This window comes from Zonotrichia leucophrys, chromosome 1A (assembly GCF_028769735.1).
Source record: "Zonotrichia leucophrys gambelii isolate GWCS_2022_RI chromosome 1A, RI_Zleu_2.0, whole genome shotgun sequence".
Classification (NCBI taxonomy): Eukaryota; Metazoa; Chordata; class Aves; order Passeriformes; family Passerellidae; genus Zonotrichia; species Zonotrichia leucophrys.
This window is the reverse complement of record NC_088170.1, coordinates 48,182,809-48,204,961: the sequence shown is the minus strand read 5'-3', so window position 1 is coordinate 48,204,961 and position 22,153 is coordinate 48,182,809. Positions and strand designations below refer to the sequence as shown.

General features: G+C 38.3%; 1 protein-coding gene across 4 annotated transcripts in view; it reads left to right on the top strand.

Annotated features, from left to right (window-relative positions):
• ASZ1 (ankyrin repeat, SAM and basic leucine zipper domain containing 1) overlaps positions 1-21,100 on the top strand; it is a 36,144-nt gene extending 15,044 nt beyond the window's left edge. For 3 of the 4 annotated variants that reach the window (XM_064732551.1, XM_064732560.1, XM_064732567.1), the window contains exons 5-13: positions 1,758-1,869; positions 2,110-2,244; positions 4,620-4,732; positions 7,630-7,705; positions 8,066-8,122; positions 12,982-13,094; positions 18,235-18,340; positions 18,757-18,870; positions 20,679-20,966. In XM_064732551.1, coding sequence (XP_064588621.1) covers positions 1,758-1,869; positions 2,110-2,244; positions 4,620-4,732; positions 7,630-7,705; positions 8,066-8,122; positions 12,982-13,094; positions 18,235-18,340; positions 18,757-18,870; positions 20,679-20,825 — 973 coding nt within the window. In that variant the 3' untranslated portion in view covers positions 20,826-20,966. Of the gene's footprint in view, positions 1-1,757; positions 1,870-2,109; positions 2,245-4,619; positions 4,733-7,629; positions 7,706-8,065; positions 8,123-12,981; positions 13,095-18,234; positions 18,341-18,756; positions 18,871-20,678 lie in introns of all 4 variants that reach the window. The other variant, XM_064732542.1, reaches the window with a different exon arrangement.
• Positions 21,101-22,153: the final 1,053 nt, after the last annotated feature.

Sequence of the window (22,153 nt, the reverse complement as noted above, 5' to 3'; positions counted from 1 at the left end):
TTGCTTCATTACCAAGTTACTTTATGTTGTTGACTGTATGTCTTGAAGGTCTGGTTACCTTTCATTTTGCTTATCTGTGTGATTGACCTTTTTCCCCTAGCATAAGATTGTTTCAAATCTGTAACATTACTGGATTACATTCAGTACAATTTTAACTGTGTTTGCATAAGACAAAACATTATCCTTGTGTGAATGATCAAAACCAAAGAAAGATGTGCAAAGCCTTAGTTCTAGCAGTATTCTCTGGTAGGAGGCAGAAATTTTAAGGCAGTTGCTTTAAGACATGAATTTGTGGATCCCTCTAGTGGCTTATGAACTTATTAAGAAACCCAGTATTGGGAAGAACAGTCCTCCCATCGCATATATCTTAGCACAATAGAATAATCTTTAGAAAGCAGGTTTTTGACATGGAGCTATACATTACAAGCAATACATAATATTTTTCATTAAAAACTATTGCTTTTTAAAATACAATATATTTTAATTAAGCTACAGTAATAAAATAATTTACCTTTAATCGTATTACTTAGTAGCCACCAGAAACTCTATAATCTTTTTCCTCCAATACTGCCTTTTTTTTTTTCCTTAATTCTGCAGTATTATTCCACCAAAGAATGTGTCAGGCATCTGGAAAGGTACTTTGCAAACAGAAGCTTTTGAGCAATATTTCGTAATGGCTTCATCTTGTAAGAGTCTCTAGAAGTGTAAGATCATGTCTTGGTTTGAGACACTTCAAAGAAGAGCACTTTGGAATGAATAATCTCATTTAAGTATTCCAACAATCCCTTCCCACCAATAAGAAATGAATAATAATAGGTGAAAGAGAAAAAACAGTGGTTTATTAAGAAACAGAATGCCAAAAGGCACAGGGAAAAAAAAATAAATAACTGCTAGACCTCATACTCCACTGCAACAAGAGAGACTCAAAATGGTGGAAACTATCTGTTCCCAAAGTGAGCCTGGTAGGAGAGTTTCAGGCCTTGTAGGACAGAGTGCCAAGATGGTGTGAGAGCCCTCCCTGGAAGGCAGGAGCCTCACAGAGCTGTTCCAGCAGCAGACAGATCTTCCCCATGGCGAGGCACCACAGAGTGGGCACAGCAGGTGGAACAGCCGGGCTGGAGCCACTCCCTGCATCCTCTCCTAACTCCCTGCAGTCAGCAGCGGCTTGGGCTGGAGCAGGGTGGCTCTGCTCCACTTCTGCCAGCATGGTGCCCCCTGGATTTTCAGAGAGGCAGCTGCAGAATTCACCCTCAAGGTAGCTCAGATATTGCTCCTGCAGCTTCTCTGAGCCAAGGGGGAAAAACCAAACAGAATGGCCATTACCCGAGCAGAGATCAAGCAGGCAGCGATGCAAATACCACCCTGGGAAGAGACCCAAAGAACCTCACTGGAGAGCTTTGAAAAACTCCAGCATAAAAGCAATCTCCACACACACACACACAAGGCCCCTCCTGCAGGGTCTTAAAGATACAGATATTTTGCTTACACTAATTCTACTAGAGAGAGTTTTACATTTATGAACATTGTTGTTATTTTTAATATTCTTTCTCTTAAGTATTCAGTTGTGATTTACATCTTGCCCTCAGTGAAGCTGCACATTGTTTCCAAACTTTGGATTGAAATTGTTCTGCATGTAGAACACATCACTTAGGTAGTGTATTTTAAAAATACTTTTTTAAAATGAAAATAGAAATGTGCCAACTTTTTTTTTTTTGCCTTATGATGTACTTGATTTCACCTGGCGCCTTTTCTTTCAGGAAACAAATGACTGCACTGATGTACGCAGCTAGAAAAGGCTATCCTCGGGTTGTTGCTTTTCTTGTTGCTCATGGATCACACATAAATGCTCAAGATGAAAATGGATATACAGTAAGTGATTTATTTTGTGTGTTGTATTTAATGATAAGAAATTTTAAAAGTGTGTACCACTACCTTGTTTCAAAGTACAGTTTTCTGAGAAATATTTCTCAGAATTTTCTCCTTTAGCACTGCTTTGAGATCCTCTTGCATTAATTGTCTTTGTTTCCATATTGGGCTGTGTTTTATTGATTGAAACTGTTGGGTTTTGCTTCATATGTAAAATTGGTAAAACAAAGTTATTCTTTGCAGGCATTAATATGGGCAGTACAGCATGGACATAAAAGTGTGATTTTGAAGTTGCTTGAGCTAGGAGCTGACAAAAATCTACAGACCAAGGATGAAAAAACAGCGGCAGACCTAGCAAAAATCAATAAACATTTAGAGGTATTTCATTTCTCTTAGAAATGCAAATTCTGTATTTTGTGTCAAAAGTGTTTTCATTAATCATATAATTTTCTGTAGAAAAATTACTTTAATAACTACATAATAGCAGCTGTATACTAGTGCTGTTACATTTATGTTTATAACAGACTATTTTCTGCTATAACACAACTTTTCATGGGTCTGTAAGGCTATATTGTAGTGTTTTGGAAACATTTTTTCTTTATTCTTTCAGAATCATTGACTTTAGATGTAGAATGCAAAACAAGGGATTATTCATGTTTGCAGTGTTGATATGAGAAGTAGAAAATGTGTTTTAATCTATATACCAAAGTATTTGAGAGAATGCAGATGTCAAACTGATTTGTAGTGTGTAGCTTCTCATTGAGTTTGGAAGTGAAAAGGCTAAAGCCAAAAAAAAGAGTAGTTGGTAGTGGCCATTTTCAAAGTCCATTTTCTGGAGGAAGGTGTGAAGTAATGTACATTGGCCATCAGAAAGAGCAGCTGCTGATTAGCAGTATAAAGAGCCACTGAAGACAGCATGTATTCTCCTAAAATGTTTCCTGCTGTTATCAGATGATACATGGTGGAATCAGTCAGACCATATTCCTGTTTATTTTGAGCTGCATTTATCAATGATGTGGCTTTATACAAGGGCTCTTCAAAATTGTATAATTCACTCTTACGAATTGTAATTTACAGCTTCTTAACCTTTTTTTTTTTTTTTTTTTTTTTTTTATTCCCTGCCAGATTCAAGGTCTAGGCAGGAGCAAAAATAATAGCTATGCCCAGAGCTGTCAGTGGAAGCTAGCAAGATCTGTGTCTGAGGCTCAGGTTACTAAGAAGGGTTACAAGTGCCTTCTGCCTTGGATAAACAAGTTGTTCAGCAGGTTGCAGCCATATACTCTTATGAGATTACTTTCTCTGACATGGAGGGAATACAGGCTTGTCACACTTGAGAGATGGCTCTTGCCTCTTGACCTGCAGTGCTAACTTGAACACAATTGCTGCAAAGTCTTGCACATGGTATTGAGATATTTAATGGTCATGAGCTTCTTCCAGCTTCAGGGTCTGCTTTCAGGCTGTTAACAACCCAAGGGGCTGTCATACAGGTGATGTCTGCAGAAACTGTTTCTGGGAGGGAAAATATTTTTCTTTGGTATTATTCTGGATATGACTGCAAGTTGTTTTTCTTCCAAACAGCCTGTATGGTGTTGTGTTTTAGGATTGTGACCAAAACAGGGTTGATAAAACCAGTGTTTTAGCTGTTGCCGAGCCGTGTTTGTGCAGAATCAAGGCCATCTTTATTTCTCACTCTGCTCCCCATCTCTTGCAAGTAGGCTGAGAGTGAGAAAGAGGTTTGGAGGGGGAAAGCCCTGGGCTGCTCACTCCAGCTGACACAAAGGGTATTCCATGCCCTCTAACATCATGCTCAGCAATAAAATTGGAGAGTGGCTGGGCATTGGTCTGCTGGTGGGAGGTGGTAAGTGCCTGCTTTTGCATCACTTAGCTTTTTAGCTTTTGGGTTTGTTTTTTTGTTCCCCTTCATTTATCAAATTGTATTATCTCAGCCCATGAAAAGTTTTCTCACTTTTACCATTCTCATTCTCCCCCATCCTGCTAGCCTCAGTAGGATTTTCTAGCCAAGATCAACCCACATACCTGTATATGTGTATAAAACTGGCCAGTCCAGTTTTAAATTCTAGGCAAGTGGTTTCACCATTTTTTTTAGATTTATTGAGGTACTACTTCTTTTGCTGAATTTTCTTGTAACTATCTCAAAACCCACACAGAGGCAGTTCAGTGTCTGCAATCCATCACCAGTGTGTAGTGATGCCTACCAGAAGGCTTCTTCTTTAATGAGTTAAAAGAACCCCTCTCTGTCAGATAAAGTTAACTTAGATTGTCAGTTGTAGATTGGTAATTCTTATGTTTATATATGCACTGGAAGTGGAGGCATTTAAAAGAGTCATGTGCCTTTTGTTCTTTAGAGAACTTATTGCATAGAATTCTTGTCTACAAGCAGCAAAAATTACTTTGTTGGTGTTTGGCTTTTTCTGTAGTGGCAGATTCTGTAGAGGATTTTTTGGACAATGTGATAGACACCACTGTGCTCAGTGTTCATCCTTGTGTTTCTGAATTAACCAAATTCAGCGTTTCTGAATTTGGTTAATTCAGAAACACTCTTGGTAAACTCTCAGTTTAGTCTTAACTTCTCATTATAGATGTATGCTTTAGAGAAGTGGCAGATGTTCCATGTTCCCTGTAAGTAGTAATTGATTGTAATCTTACTCCCATGTATTTTTAATACATTTTGAGTTTTATACTAATAATATAATAATGAATTAATAATAATGAATTCATTTTGACTCTTCCAGATATTTAATTTGCTCTCGTTGGCTGCAAATCACTTGCAAGGGAGATACCATAAAACAGTTGAGCAAGAGGCTAACTGCAAGTTTCTGACAGCTGTCTCTGACCACAATGTTGGGTAAATACAGTTGTAGTGTAATTTTAGCTTACAAACATTCCTAAAATATTGTATTTGTTAATATCAATGATTAAGTTGTTCTTAATAAGATACATAATGTGTCTTGTTTGGAGTGCTGCCAAGAGTCCACAGTAAGTATATTTATGTACTATCGATTTTTCAAGATTGCAAACTTCCTTGGCAGTATAAACAAAGAGCATGCTCTAGACTTTTCTTACCTCTCATTTAGTGTAAAGTGTAGGAGAGCCAGGTTCTGATGTCACTTCAGTTCATTTCAGCTCTGTTAAATTTGTGTGCTCCCCTGTTGCATACTTGTTCTGTTCTGATCTTCGTTTGATGTTAAATTTTTGATGTTTTCACTGAATGCCTGTGTTCAGCTTCATTGCCACCAGGAACTATGCCCTTTTCTTTTTTCTTGAATAAACTGGAGAGTCTAAATTAAGCATGAACACTAGTTAAGCTCTGGAAGTTTTGGCAGAGTGTACCCCTGACCCTGAGGCTTGAAGGTGCCCTATGCCTGAAATCAGCACCTCCTTCAGCAACTTCAGAGATTTCTGGTGTGATTTTGTGCAAGAACTTGGCTGAGAAGTCCTCAACAAACTTATGATGTCCTTCAGCTTGAGCTGCGTGGTCTTAAAAAGACAGCTTGCAGTGCCCATAGTCTGTTCTGATTGGTCAGATTGCCCCTGCTCAGGCAGTCCTGCTGAATTTGGAATGCTCTCGTTTTGTAGCATTGGGCTGATGGGCTGGTGGCAGTTCACAGGGTAGCAGCTGACAGTGAGCTAGTCTCAGAGTACTTCAGGCCTCACCAGATTCTGTTTTTAGAATCCTAGCATCATTTCAGTTAGAATATGCCTCCTTAGAGGCCTACCCTTGACCAAACACTACCACGTCAACTAAACCTTTTACTAAGCACCATTTCCAGTCATTTCTTGAACTCTTCAAGGGGTGGAGACTCAACCAGCTCCCTGGGCAGCATGTTCCAATGCTTGACCACTCTTTCAGTGAAGAAATTTCTTCTGATGTCCTGCCTGAACCTCCCTTGTGTCAGCTCTCGTTTTGTTGCTAGTTGCCTGGGAGAGCAGGCCAATCCCCCACCTGGCTACAGCCTCCTTTCAGGTAGTTGTAGAGTGATGAGGTCTCCCCTGAGCCTCCTTTTCCCCATGATAAAGAACCCCAGCTCCCTCAGCCACTCCCCATACAACTCACTTTCAAGACCCTTCACCGCCTCCACTGCTCTTCTCTGGAGATGCTTCAGCCCCTCAATTTCTTTCTTGCATTGAGGGGCCCAGAACTGGACACAGAACTTGAGGTGTGGCCTCACCAGTGCTGGGTGCAGGGGACGATCTCTTCCCTAATCATGTTGGCCACACAGTTTCTAATCCAAGCCAGGATGTTATTGGCCTTCTTGGACACCTGGACACATGTTGGCTTATATTCAGCTGTCAGTGAGCATCCCAAGGTCCTTTTCTGCTGTGCTGCCTTCCAGACACTCTTCGCCCAGCCTGTAGCACTTCATGGGGTTGTTATGGCCAAAGGGCAGCACACAACACTTTGCCTTATTGAACCTGATACAACTGGTCATTGCCCATTGATCCAGCCTGTCCAGATCCCTCTGCAGAGCCTTGTAACCCTCCAGCATGTCAACATTCTCACCCTGCTTGGTGTCATGTGTGAGCTTACTCAGGGTACCCTCAATCCCCTCATCCTCATCATTGGTAAACTATTAAACAGGACTGGTCCCACCATGGAGCCCTGGGGAGTACTGCCAGTGGCCATCAATGGATGTAGCTCCATTTGCCACCACTCTCTGGGCCTGGCATGCAGCTGTTTTTAACCCAGGGGGCTGCCAGCTTCTCCAGGAGAATGCTCTTGAAGACAGTATTGGAAGCTTTACTGAGGTCCATACAGACAAGATCCACAACCTTTCCCTCGCCTGCTAGGTGGGTCACCTTCTCTAGAAAGGAGGTCATGTTGGTCTAGCAGGACTCACCTCTCCTAAAGCCATGCTGGCTGCGGTGGTTCCCTGGCTGCCCTGTACGTGCCATGGAATGGCACTCAGGTTGCTCCTTCGGTCTTTGAGGGGAAGAAGGGGCAGACCTTCATTTCAGGGCCCACAAGAAGACACAGCAAACTATGTCATAACTCAGGATTTTGGCAAAAGATTTGTTGTAGCAAATACAGTAGTCCTTTCAGGATTTTCTAGGATTTCCTCTTCCGTTTCATTCTTTTCATTACAGTTCATCTGATTGTTGAAAGCTGCTTTGTTATTTTTCCTCTTATACTTTTATATCCCTTGGTAGAGTAGGGAATCAAAATTGATATTTTATATTTGTTTATAAATGTTAAACTCTGAACTTACAGTTCAGTGTTAACTACTTCATCAGTCTATTTCTGAACAGTAGTCTTCTGATGAGTTTCTTGGTGAAGTAATTTCCACTATTTTTAATTACACACAGTCCTGTTTTCTTGAGAACCTCTTTTGGCTTAACTGGAACAGAAGGGGTACCAGTTGTGGACTGAGTCCAATTGATATGAATGCTATGTACATAGTTGTCTTCCTTTACCCCACTTCCACGTTTTTCAGGCTTTTGTGACCCAACTTCAGGGTTCATTTGGAATGTTTTGTGACTTAAAGTTACCTTTATGTACAAAAGTCATCTCCCTTTGGGCTCATTTCAACTTATTAGATGGAAAAGACATCTGAAAATTTTTGATAGATTACATTGTATGCTTTAAGGTACTTCTGTCATCAGGTGTGTGCAACTTCAGGTTCCTCCCAAGTCTGGGGGGCTTTTCTGTAACATTTTGTTATAGATGTCTTTTTTTTGTCCTTTTTTTTCTTTTTTTTATATTTCCACTGTTTCTAACTTCAATCTCATTAATTATCTTTACAGTTCCTATTCAACTTTTCATGAAATGGAAGTGTTTTTACATGGTCTTGGTCTAGAACACATTAGAGAATTACTGCAGGTAATTTTGTGGTATATTTGCTACCTGTCAAGTAATACATGAAAGTAAAATGCACCTACTGCATTAAAAAGAAAGTTATATTACCATTAATATATTAATTCAAATAAATTCCTTAAACAGATTTTTTTTATATAAAAGGGGAAGTTAAACTACAGTGGTCTAAATTGGTTTTCTTGATACATGCATTAGTCACAACATTTGATGTTTCTAAACTAGACAGATCTTTCATTGCTTCAATAATGATGTTTTGTAGCTGGTTTTGTTCCTGAAAACTGAAGTAAAATAGGGAAGAAAATCAGGTTTGAAACTGTTTTATTCTGAAATTCTTTTTAAAGGCAGAAACCTCTTTGTTTTATACAGGAACAAGATATAGCTTTAAGACAACTTCTGACCATGCAAAAAGATGACTTAATACAGGTCAGTTTACTACTTTAGAATAGAATTTAATTTTGTCCTCTTTTTTTTAAGTGTTTTTAATGTCTTATCTTCTCATTATACATGTCTGACTTTGCAAGAATTCTTTCAACATCTTCTGCAACTTCTTGAATATTATTGTGAATATAGACAGACTTTTTCTGAAGTATGTAATCTCACAGATCAATGAGTGATCATGGATAAGCTGGAAATAGTTCTAGTTTAAATGTTAGCTGTTACCATTTTTAGTTTTTAATTGTGATTTCTCTCAAGAGAAGTCAGTGCTAGGATAAACAGTAGATAATACTGAACAACTACTTTAGATGTGGTCCTCCTTTGTGAGGTGTTAATTTTTGGTGGAGAAGGAAGAGCTCTCTTACATTACAATTGCTTAAATTAGAGAATCTTGTATCCCAGACAAGTTTGTAAAAAACCTTACCCACCCCCCAAAAAGGGAGGAAATAGAAGATTTTGTTTCTTACAGTTTACTGCATCTGGGAAGGTTGGTCTTTTGACTAAATGATGCATTCTTACAAGGCTTCAGTTCTCAGCTAAGATGTGGTGCTTGCTTTTCTTTATTCTTGCTGGAATTTTTCCTGTGGGAAGTGAAAGGACTTTCTGTGCTTACTGGGGGATGCTATAATAAAATCCAATTATAGGTGCCTCATTGGAACAACGTAAGTACTTCAGTCTGCAGGATTCTTCTGAGTGCTCTGTACTGGGGAACTTCGGAATCTCTGGTCTGGGATTCCAAAGAGACTTTGTAAAAACAGCCTCCTCAAGACTGCTCCCTGTACTGGAGCTAGTCCCTAGTGTCCTATGTTCTTAGTGTCAGCTTTTTTTCTCCTAATCCTGGTACCAGGGAGGTGTGTGTTCTGGCAGCTGGATCCAACATGGTATTCCTTTAGAGTGTATGTCAGCAAGGATTGATTTGCTTGATGTTTTGTCTTGTAACTGAGTAGGTAATTTTTCTGACAGAACTCATAATTAATTCTGTATTCTCAGGGGATGTTAATATAGAGAGCTTTGTCAATGAAGAGACTTTTAAGAGTTCATCTAGGGCAAAATATTGTAAGACATGTCAGTGTGTTTAGATGTTACTGCTTTTCTGAAGCCTCAGGATCTTTGGACAGCATCCTGGTCTCCTGGGATTTTTAGAATTCTAAAACCCCTGTTGATAGTAGTTTTGTCTTTTAAGGAGATTCTTATGGATTTCCTCTCATTACTGTGTGAGCTGTTGTGTTGGGCATGATTGCATTAAACTGTAAATCTGTGTGAGTGTATGATCATACTGATCACTTACTTTTTGGTATTGTAGTTAATGCTTGTTTTTGTCCAGTGAACACTGTGGAGAGAGAATTGTGAACTTCAGTGAATGACTAAGCTTTATGGTTCCCTCTCCAAAGAGGTGAAATTTCACTCAAAATCAAAGTTTCTGTTTCACTATTCTAAATTGTTCGAGGCTCGTTATTATAAAAGCAAAAAATCTTTTAACAAACTGAAGTAACTACAGGGATCAGCTGCTTCTGCACAGGAAGATAATATCTGTAAGAATTTAATTGCTTTGTCTGTTAACTTTGCAACAGCAGGAAACAGTTCCTGAAAAATAAGTCATGCTTTGTGCATGGACATAAATTAATTAGTGAGTCTTCAGTTGAGAAGTTAAAAAATGGCATAACACTCCTGGCTTATTAGCTCTTCATAAGTTATCCAAAATTCTTTATGCAGTCTTGCTTTAGAGCTCTGCTAACGGTTTCTCCCCACGCTGCTGATAGAAGAAATCTAATCTGTTTCCTTGTAACTTCAGAGTTGAAAGTTTTCACTGTGATGGCAGACTTTCAGCTAACAGCCAGCTGTTTTAAAGAGCCTGGATCTTATTACTACAAAGATTAATGATGACCTTTGATGGATGCCTCTGAACCAAGCTGCTTTGTATCCAGAGAACTGGGGAGAAATCCTGTCATTACATGATAAGCTTTCCTCCATCAAACAATATAGGAAGATATTTTCTCTGTAAATACCTTTATCTGTGTTCTACAACAGAGCCTAAACAATGAGTCTTTCAAGCTGAAATCCTTGCATTCCTCAAGCTTATAAACTGTTCCGTTCTGGAAAAAAATGTGTTCAATATACTGGGACGTCTTTTCAACATTTGGAGGTTTTTGCCTGCGCTACTTATGACACATTTTTTACTTTGTTTTATAGCATTTTTCTGATAAGATAGCAACAGAAGTGATTTAGTGTCTGGATGCATTTAGGACTAAAACAGTTTCTTTCTTACATTTCATTTAATTTCGAATAAGAGAAATTGGCATCGTGTTTTGGATTTGAGACTCTGTAATGAAAAGTTCACACATCAAAATTCAAAATATAATCCAGAACTTTACATAATTGGATAATTATCTGGTCTATGTGCTTCTATATCACAGTTCCAGGACTCATTCCTCTGCCCCACTCCCCGAAAAAAGCATTTAATATTTGACAGAAATGTGTCAGATCTTGTCACTAATTAAAATTAGTGGTTACTTGGGCAAAGTAGCATAATTGTAAGAGTTTGTGCATAGCTTCACTGGTTTTATCTGTGCAGTATATCATCTTCATGTGCTGAGGCCATCTTATTCACCTCTCGTCACATTCATGCTGGAGTGAAGTTTGGGCTTGGGTTTTGAAGGGCTGCCTTCTATGTATTTAAACAAAGAATAAAATAGATGTTCTTAGAGTTGATCTGGCTAAAATTAAGAGTGCTTATAGTCTGTTTTACAGATATGATTATGCAGCATTTGCACGTTCTTAAACGTGGCCACTTCACAATAATACTTGGAAAATTTGGACTGCAGAACACAAGTGAACCAACATCAACTTAAAAATTCACTTATCCATCAAGAAGGGCTTGTGGCACTGGTTGTTTCATGCATTCATTATTGCATGAAGAGTCAGGTTCTGGGTCACTTCATGTTCTTGCAGAGTTGATCTACAAATTGGGAAGTAGTTCGGATTGATCTATTAACCTTCCATCTCTTAAGTTCTGCACCTTTTAGCACTAAGTGCAGAATCAGTGTGGTGGTAAAAAGCTTAATCTGTAGTGATATTTATTACATTCTTTAGTTCCAGACAAAAATTTTCAAGCTGTGGTGGTGCTCAGTGATCGATTTGCAGAAGAACAAAATTATGTTTTATTTCTAGGGGAACAAAGTGCATCTTTCTGATATGCTGGTCAGAAAGCTGCATCCTGATTTGCTGGTTTCAGGAATGGGAAGGTGGAGTCAAAAGCAAAGGCAGTCTTCACAATTGTTCCTACTTTAAGCAAGATAGTTTTAATTCCTCAAGAATAACTATAGTAGAAATCTGCTTACTTATTCATGATAAAATGACTGCTGTAATGCTTTGTAAGCCTTAAGAAACTATTGCTTTGTACCAGATAGGGCTCCACAAGGCAAACCTGAAATCTGATGTATTGAGCAAACTTGCAGCTCAACACAGGTGGAGCAGATTATTCATACAAAACTCAGGTCTTTCTATCTTAAGGCTGCTGGTGATATTTGCTTAAAAAGACTTCAGTATAATTCATTCAGGGACCCATGGAAACCTATTAAAAAGTTCAAAAGTTCTTGACACCTGTAGTTGAAGTCCCAGTTAATCTTATTGGGATTTTTCATTACTGAAGGACTTATTTGTCTATAAACTTAACATGGTTTTGATATGTTTATGGGCTCACAAGTGTACCTTTAATTATTTTTTAGCTCTGATTGGTGGAGAACCTGGAGGACAGTTTTATGCTGTCACAATGAACAATGAGTGTCATACCATTGGGTCTCAGAAAAAAGCAAGTCTTTCCCTGGGCACAGTATCTTCCTTAGAATGTCGGTCTGATGTGGGTTATCAGCTGTTCGTTCAAAATCCTTTCCAATAGAAATCTGGGCGACTGCAAACACTAATATCTTCCAGATTTCTGAGGGTGCAGAAGGTAACAAGCCCACAGAATATCAGTGAGGGTCCCATATAGTCTGGGTTTGGAGACTCTGAGATCCTTGCAGTCTCAGATGCAGGAGTGATCTGTGCCTGTTGAGTCAGGTCATCAGCTGGTGCCTTAGGAGCAAAGTCAAGAGGTTTTCACTTGTGTGGGGGAGCATGTTAGGGCTGCTAACACCTGACAGCAGCCTGTCAGATGAGCAAGGGAAATACTGAATGTGGCACAAAAGCATTTATTTTTTTAAAAAATGAACTGTTCTTTTTCACTAAGTGTTCTGCAAGAAAACTCTTAGTCTAGGATTTAAATGTGACTTAAAATTTAATCTGAGATGCTTGATGGAAAGCACAGCTGCCAGTGTTTCCTGCTCCAGGCATCACTTGGAGAATCTGTTACACAGTATGTATCTTTTTTGTTTTCCTTCAGTTAAAAAGATGTCTTCCTCTAAAATTCTCCATTTGATGCTGATTTGATAATTTCCACTCTTTCTCTCTGAGTTAATGCTGTATCACCATCATGATGATTCATTATCTTGCTGTCACAGATGACTCAGATCATTCTGAAATGGAAAGCCTAACATCCTAACAAGACAGGGGTACTTAGGCAAACTACTATTATTATTTTTTTTAATAAACCCTAAACAGGTTTTCTGAGTATCCTGTGCAGTTTCAGTTCGGCAGTTCCTCATCTCTTGTAATTTTTTTCTCCATCATTGAATATTTTCTGTGGTTTTATTTTTTCCTTTGCCACTTTCATGCATTGTAGCTGGTTGCAATAACTTAAAAAGAATTTCTTTTAAATCTTAATATTTAGAAGCTAGTGAAATGTGTTACTGTACTGTTCTGTCTAGTAAGTCTAAAAGTAAATAATATTTGGAATTACTCTTTAAATTTAGATTGGCATTACGAATCCTGGGGATCAGCAGAAACTCCTAGATGCTATTAACGATCTGCAAATGGAAGGAAAAAAATTTGAAGACATCTCTGAAATTATGAAGCTGGAATTGAGGTATTAACAGTATATCTAAGGAAATGGAAGTGAAATGTTAACAATTTAAGGTGACCATGTTATTTTCTGTGGCTCAAAGGTAAAATTGTCTCACTTTACCCTTAATGCATAGCATTCATGAGAATATGCAAGTTAGTATTATGGGAGCTGGTGATGGGTGTGTTTTGCACAAACAAAAGCTTAGACAAGGTAGGCTCTGTTAGTCTTCCAGTCAAATCTGTCTGATTTTAAGATAAATAAATTTTAAGATAAATTAAAAAAAAACATGGGAGGGAGAGATGCATATAACTTCTGCATAGGCCCTTATTTTTCAACTCATAAAATTATATCTTGTACATGTGTATCTTAAATCATAAATGCTACTTCTGTTCGGATTCTAGATTTTTTTCATTGTTTTTCTCTTCCATTGGAAGCTTAACTGGCTTCTAAAATATATCTTTTTTTTTTCTTACCGATTAAGCGAGTTTAGAAGCTATTTTCCTTATCATAGATTATATATATCAGTAGGTTTATAAGGAGAATTTTTTTAAGAAAGGGTTACTCGTTCAGACTCCCATTCCAACTTGGTATTTTTTCCCATTATAGTATTAAGGCATCAGCTGTGCAACACCTCATACTTTTAGTACAGTCTTGTGCAGTACCATAGAATCCAGGCCCAAGCTGAGAAGTGTGTTCCTTAGCAACCTTATTAAACTTGGTAAGTTCCCTAAGCACTGCTAGAGCACTCCACATCCAGCACAAAGTGAAGTATATAGTAAGTACAAGGGAGCCATAAGATTTCTAAAATCTCTTGTCCTTTATGTGTAATTTTTTTTCCTGGAAGACAAACCTAGATTTAAATTCCATGCTCATATCTTTCCTCTTCCTAGTTCTCCAACTTATACAAGTATAGCTACTAAAAATGGATTAGATAGTAAAGGTTCAGTTCCTCTTTGAAGTGTGTTTCCCTCTTGACTAGTGATCTGACAGCTGTGCTAGTACTCACATAGACATCCCTTCCCTCTCCAAAATATTGGGGAGAGCTGTCTGTACTGCTTGAATGCTGTAAGGCTGGAGCCCCTCTTAGTTCTGTTCATCGGCCCAAAGAATGTGCTTGGGTTCAAATTCAGTCTGTACATGTCTCTGCTTTGGAGGAAGCTGCACTGCCCTGACACTGTGCATTAGCAGTCAAGTCATGATGTGATCCTGCCATGGTGTTGTCTTTAGAGTCCCAGGTCCATGAGACTGTCCAGTATGTATTCCACTCCCAGTCATTCAAACACTGACTGCTCCCAGTGCTGGTGCTGTGCTGGTACCTTTACTGTCTTTTTGAAAAAGAGACTTTGTGGCCTGCTTTAGGAATGTTTTTGCATCACAATGCAAAGTTTGAGCTCTCAGACTTCGGAGGATGTGCGAGGCATTTGAGAAAGCTCTTGAACAGCTGTGATGGGCTGGAAGAGCAGAGAGCTCATGTCCTGATAGAGGACTTTGATGTTTCTTTTGATCTTTGAGGAGATTTCATTCAGAGACCACTCAGAGATCAGGAATTGGCTGAACATTCACACTGGGCAAGAGTGTTGGGCAATGGCTCTCTGTCCAGATGAAGACTAGTGAGGAGTGACCCTCCTCAGGGGCTGGTGTTGGGGCTGGTGCTGTTTAACATCTCTGCGGGAGGCATGGAGACTGGGATTGAGAACACCCTCAGTATGTGTACCAATGACACAGGGCTGTGTGCTGTGTTAGAGGAAAGGAATACACCCAGGGCAGACCTTGACAGCCTTGAGTGGTGGGTGCATGAAATTCAGCAAGGCCAAGTGTAAGTGTCCTGTGTCAGGGCAGCCCCAGGCACCAGTACAGGCTAGACAGAGAGTGGATTGAGAGCAGCCCTGAGGAGATGGACTTGGGAGTGTTGGCTGACAAGAATTACAGAAACACAGAATATCATGAGCTGGAAGAGACCCACAAGGACCACCAAATTCAGCTCCTGGAAGAAGCTCTGCATGACACAACAAATGTGCACTTGTAGCTGGAGTGGCCAGCAGGTTGAGAGGGGATTCTCCCTGTCTATTCACTGTCATGATACTCCACCTGGACTACTGCAGCCAGCTCGAGGACCCCCAGCATAAGAAGGACATCAGCCTGGAGGGAGTTCAGGAGAGGGCCACAAAGATGAACAAGAGGGCTGGAGCACCAGTCCTATGAAGACAGGCTGAGAGACTTGGGGGTGTTCAGCCTGGAGGAGAGAGGACTAAAAGGGGTCTACCAGAGAGCTGGAGAAAGACTTTTTCCAAGGGCATGTAGTGATAGGACAAGGGGGAATGGCTTCAGACTGATGGAGGACAGGTTTACATGAGATGTAAGAAAGAAACTCTGCTGTGAAGGTAGTGAGGTATTGGAATAAGTTGCCCAGAAGAGCTGTGGGTGTCCCATTCCTAGAAGTATTCAAGGCCAGTTTGGATGGAACTTTGAGCGAGCTGGTTTAGTGAAAGGTGTCCCTGTTTATGGCAGAGGGGTTGGAACTAAATCATCTGTAAGGTCCCTTCCAATCCAGATATTCTATGGTTCTTTAATTCTCCATCAGTACAACTGTGTACTCTCAGAAGAGAATCTTGCAAATGTGTACATGTGGTGCAGTACTGAATTACTAAACTTCCAGCATGCGGGAGGATATAAATCAGTATGACACAGATACACCATAAATGCTCTAACAGCACCTGAGCCATTTGTATTAAAATAGAGGCTTTGCTGCTGAGCTTAGGTGGTGGACCAGGGATCTGTTGGGTGCCTTTGGAAATGGATGTTGACTCTTCAGCAAGCAAAAATTAGTTACAGTTTAAGGTGACTTTTCCCAGTTTAAGCTTTAGGCATTTTGTGTTAAAGTGTATGCTTTTTTTCAGATTGTTCCACAGTAGTGGTTAGTACATACATTCAAGCAGAGCATCTTAAAAATCTGAACAGAGAGAGTAAGTAGAGAAATGCAAGAAAATTATCCATTCACTGTGTGCGGCCAAATACAATGAAACACCCACACAGTATCTGATGCAGTCTCACACACCAGTGACATATCTTACTCCTAGTATAGTGTGGGTTTAGATCATATGTAGTTCTCAAAACCAGAAAATAATTGATTAATTAAAGATTGAAGTACACAAAATATGACAGCACTTCAGTTATAGCAAGCACTGCATAGTTTTCTAGAAAATTGCCTGACATGTATTCTAGGCATCTGACCTTTAGACTAAAATCTTAGGCTATGTTTACATGCTATTATATAAAGATTTTACTTCCCACTTGTTCAAAGTCATTCTGTGAGAAGGAGAATCAGTCATCAAGTCATAGAAAAACTAACATAGTAGAAAATCTTGAACTGATTGATTATAAACTTACGGAGTGTCCAGCACTGTGTAGCCACTGATGTTTTGACAGCCATTAATTCTTTTTTAAGGGGATAATTTTTTGAAAACATTATTTCCATTTCTATGTCACCTCAACAAGTATAAAATTCTATGAAAATGGGGAGTTTTTTAAGAACTGTGGTGTAGTGAAATAGTATAATAGAACAAATGTTTTTCTTTTTTCCCCCTCCCTAATTCAAGCCTATGAAAAATACTTTGTATTTGCCAAGAACCCTTCCAGAATTCCAAAAGATAATTTCCTTTGTAATGAAACACAAAAGATGCCAGCTAAAAAGTTATCTAAGTAGAAGAAAGTATTTATGACTATGGCTTGACTGTAGTAATGTGGAAGAAGCTTTTAGACTATCTCCAGATGTTTAGTGTTTGGGCTCTTTACCTGAAATACTCAGTTCAGTTACATTGTTCTGAAACAAGCAATAGTTTATTTTATAAAAACAAACTAATTAGCGTTTGTACTTCTCCATCTTCACGAAAACCATGTCCAGTACTGGTTTTAAACCTCCAGCATACCTATTAATGATTCTTCATATTTCTGTATTAAATGTTAAAGTCTTAGCAGTTCAGCACTATTGCAAATCACAGATGTCCTGAGCAGTGGCAGAACTTTTACTCACTAATGATCCTGTGCCCAAAGTTGAAGGAAAGCACTCTGTGGCATTCAATGGCCTAAATTCCATCTCCATTTGGATACATGTGCTGCATTGGTGTGTAGCTTAGTTTAGCTGTTTGACAAATTTTGTGGATACCTTTTTGACCTCAGAGGAAAGAAGCAAGTGGTATGGGTATGTTGCATTTAGTTACATGTCTGCATTCAATAGCTGATTGCCTAGGGAATGGAGGAATGTTGGAGTCTGAGTTAGTTTATTCAGATACTATGGCTCTGCAGAACAAGAAGCTCTGCAGGAGGAACATGTAATTGTCTCTTGTTTTGGCCCTGCCTGTTGTTGACCCAAATATCTTAGAGTTAGCAGAAACTTTCCTACTGGAGATACAGACACTTTTCAGGAGTTTCAGGGTTTGAGAGCTCACTCAGTAAAAGCAATTAGATGATCTTCTTCCTTGCCCTCTTTGCTTCTTCGTGGTGAGCAGCAGCAAGTTTCTGGCTGGCACCATGACTTGTGACTAAAATTCTCTGACATTCCAGTAAAGCTGAGTCAGTGTCATGTGGAAGCTTTAGAAACTTAAAGCTGAAAATAATCTGTTAATTTTTTCTATCTTTCTCTCCACTTTTTGGAGACATGGGTCAAACTAATTTTGAGAGTTGACTTCCTGCTTGTGTTTGAGCACCAACTAAAAATTTTCTTCAAAATAGATGTCAGATATTTTAGGCTCTGAGGTATATGTTTCCAGATCCAAGGGCCAAGCCAGTATTATTGAATTCTTATTTTCTTCAACTCTGTTGGAGACTGTTACCCTAAACCTAGTCATTTCATTCCTAGCTCCAAAGTACAAGCCAGACTTTTCCCCTCACATCTACCTCAAAAATGTAAGGTGCAGGTCAGAAATATTGTCATTCAGAAATAAGGCAGGGGAGGCAGGGGATGGGACAAACAGGGGGAAAAATACCCCAACAACTTGCTAAGATGTTAAATATCTCACACCTACTAACTTTTAAAATGATACTGGGTTTTTTGTATGTTATGAAACTGCATGTCTAACTCACTAGCCAGTGTTGAAAATTAATATGTGATATTCAGCTTGCAAGAAATTACAGCATTTGACAAATAACAATTTTATTTTTCTAGTGAAGATGAATTGCTCAAGTTTCTTCAGAAGTTGAATAAAGAGTGTAGTAAGCTGATCATTCCTGTGCAGACCATGAATAACCATTTCCTCAAAAATTCTCACAAGGTATTCAACCACAAAGAAGATTGATTTAGAGTGCATTATTCCACCTTGTAAAATAAAAACGATGAATATTCATTAACCATCTTGGTTGTTACATAGTTATAGAAAGCTGTCCAGTGCTCTTTCTCTAAAGGACACTTCTTAAAAATAATATATTTCAAAGAGTTAGGCCATACAACTAAACGAGATAGATTTGTTTCTTCATGTTTCTGCTGATAGGAGAGTTAAAGTGACAAAAGTTTCCAACAAAGGCTGCTAGGGAGTAGTAGCTTATTGTACATAAATTATACAATTAAAACCCAGCATAAATGCAATTATAGACCTTTTCTGGCACTGTCTTTTGTAATACATAAACTGTAGAATACTATATGAAAATCTACAATTATGTAATTATGGCAAATAACTGTAATTATTAACAGATGGCACTGCCCTGGGCACCAACTGAATGCTATATTGAAGTCTGCAAAGATGTGATTTGCAGTGTTAAAAAGTTGGAAGAAGAAGTTCACAAACTGAAGGACCTCGTGGTGGAGGTGGGTGTGTGTGTGTGAGGCTGTTAAATACTGTGTACGAGTTTCTGATGCAACCTCAAATATGACATGTGTCAGGGAAATGTTTCATAACTTGGTCTGCCAAAGGCTGTTCAGCCTTAGCTTGGACATTGCATCGATCTCTCCCCCTTTTGCCTTTTCATGGTGGAAGAGAAATAATCTCTAATATTCCACGGAAGTGTGGAAAATCTCCATAAGAAAGCATAATCTACTTTTTTCTTTCTACTGCACAAAGGAATTAATTGGAATGTATCCCTGTACTTTTGGACAACCACTGTGGCATAGAGGCCATGCTGAATACTTACACTCTTACTTTTTAATTAAGGAATCTTTTGTTTGGAATTATTGACTCACAAGGAAGATACTAAGGTTTTATGGATTGAATGGGAGGCATCCCAGATAACTCTGTAGAGTGACAAAAGAAGAGGGTGGGAGAGGTCAAGGCTAGATGTTAGCACCACATCAGTCATTCTCAAGCCAACACAGTGACACTCTCTTGTCAGATGGGGTCATTTTAAGTAATAGGCTGGTAAAATGAACGGCCGCTGGGGTAGGGTAAATGGAGCATCAGTGTCAGAAAGGAATCTGTTGCTGAACGAAGCCATGTGGAACTCAGACCTTGAGTATAATGCTACTAATGCAATTTCCTGTAGTTTAAGTAAATTTAATGTAATATAACAGCCTTCTCCCAATAAATCACTTAGCACCAAATATATTAAGAGGTAGCAACTGTGGCAAAGAACTTATTAGCTATTTATTCCTTTTTTTGCATATGCAATCATCACATGTGTATATATTTGCCTCCTATATATGCAGGCCAGTTATAAGGGCTGGGAGGATTCCAAGTTTGGTGCCACTTGACTTTATCTGTATGTAAGGATGTAAGGTTTTATAGCTGTCAAGACAAAGCACAGTGTCTGTATCCTGTGTGAAACAGCCTTCTCATTACTTCAAGAAAGAAAATCCTTCTTTGTAAAATCCTGTTATATTTTATGAATTTCACTTATGAATACTTTAATACAAGACATTTTTGTGCTACTTAATTTGTGATGGGGCACTTTTGAATGTAGAGCACCCAAGTGTTTATTGTGAACCTGTGAATCTAAGTGACACAGTTTAACTTCTTACATAAAATGTTTGTATAAATTCCCTTGAAGTTTTCAGTACTGTTCACTGTCTTAGTCATGACAAGACTTTTCCAGCAGTAAATGTCTTAGCATATAATTTTTGAAAGTATGGTAAATGAGACAGCCTTCCAAGCATTGTAACTAAGGTAGGAAATCAGACCCTAACCCTGCTGTCCTTTATGACAAGGCTCCACTCAGGTTCAACATGTATTTGAGATGGCACTTGTTAGGTACTTTCCACTCTCCCTGTAATTTTCAGTAAGTCTAATCTGTTAAATATTTAACTTTCTTTTTAAATAAACAGGGTTTTTTAGTAATTAAATGGCAGAAGTTCTAGCTAAAACATTTGACAGTCAAGGTTCTATTGTTTGTTATTAGATTTTTGTAGCATCTAATAATAACAGTGGTTCACTCCTGAGTAATTACGTTTGTAAATGAACAGTTTGTTTTACTAATATATGTTTCAGAATAATTGAACATCAGATAAGGTGAACATTTACACACATTTATTTCAAATTAAGTAGGACAGAGACAGAAAGAAGTAATGTCAGTCCTAGATGCATGCAGATTCTTATGAATGGGTGCTTTATAATCTACTTAAGAAGCTTTGACACTAACTTTTTTTTTTCTGCACTTTTTACATGGATTTAACATCTGTCTCAGTATGAAGAAAAGAATAAACCTAACCAAGTGAAAGTTCCAGAAAAAGCAGCCACCTTGGAAAAAAGATCAGTAAAAATGGGAGTGGTAACATTGCTTGGATTTGGTTTTTTCTTATGTGTAATTAAATTAGTAGCAAAGAGAGCCTGAATTTAAGTTTAGTGTTGTTTCTCATCATATCTCTGGTAATTGTATTGATTATTTGTTTTGATCTAAAAATAACTGCTTTAATTTTTAATAACTTAAGAGTATCTTAGGGTTTTATTTTGAAATTCATTGTTGGTATAGAATGTGGGTCTAAAATGTTGTCAAAGCTGCTTTTCATTTTTTGGCATAAAACTGATTATTGCTTACTAATTACTAGTTTCGGTTTTTTGGTTTTACCTGTTCAGAGGTGAATATAAATAAATTCTGATTATATATCATATGTTTGTATTTAAAATTATAATGCAGATGTGTTTTGGGGGTTGGCAGGGTTTAAAATATTTTCAGTATCACTTTCAATTTTATGTTGATAAAGATCTTTTCTCTTGCAGAGAGATACATGTATATTTTTCTTTTCACAATCAAGAGAATTGTGGACATCTTGTTTCATTTTGTCTAAAAAGTAATTTCCCATTGAACTATGACACTTATATTATGCCTGAAATCTGCTTCCTTAGGGATACTCACCTCTATTAAGAGTTTCATCACATCTATTAAAAGGATTATAGTAGTACTTTGCTGTAAGAATGCAGACAACTTAGAAGGCATAGCAGCTTGTTTTTTCTTGGTCTGGTCTTTCACTACAAACTTTTTCTTAATATTTTCTCCACTTAAAAAGGTGTTTGTAATCCCACAGTGAAACATTTCTAACTGGTTTTGATCTGCTCACTAAACCAGGTATGTTGGGAGAAAAGGAAGTTGGTGTAAGTGAATTCAAACTAGTTACGTTTTTGTAGGTTTCAGTAAGCATCTGTAAAAATTCTGAATAGTTTGGAAGGAAAATTTTTCTTTCAAAATGAAACAAAAAGAGTCTAAAAATATAAACCTGAATGGGTGTGTGAAACTTGGTCTCTGAGTTTTCAGAAAGTTGTCTAGTGTCTTAACCTTTGGAATTCCCTCTAGAGACTAGAAAGGAGAAGATAAAAACTTAGGTGCTATTCCAATCATTGTTACTGCTGTTTTCTGCTTGTCTTAGAGAATTGCATTGGGTGTTCATGTGTTTCCTTGTTACTGCAATTGTTTTACCTCCTTTACTCCTTCGATGCCAGGAACATCCTACGGAGTGATGAGGCCAGAGGCAAAACCAACATAAGTTGGGTGTTTTTTCAGTTTTATTCTGCTCCCAGTCTGGTGTCAGAAGGGATAAGCTGTGTTCACCACCACCATCTACCAGAAGTGAAAATGAACATTCTATCAGCATGAACAAAGTATATAAAAGGAAATACTTAAAAAATAGTTCTCTGGTTCTTCATACTAACTTAGAATTGATCCTA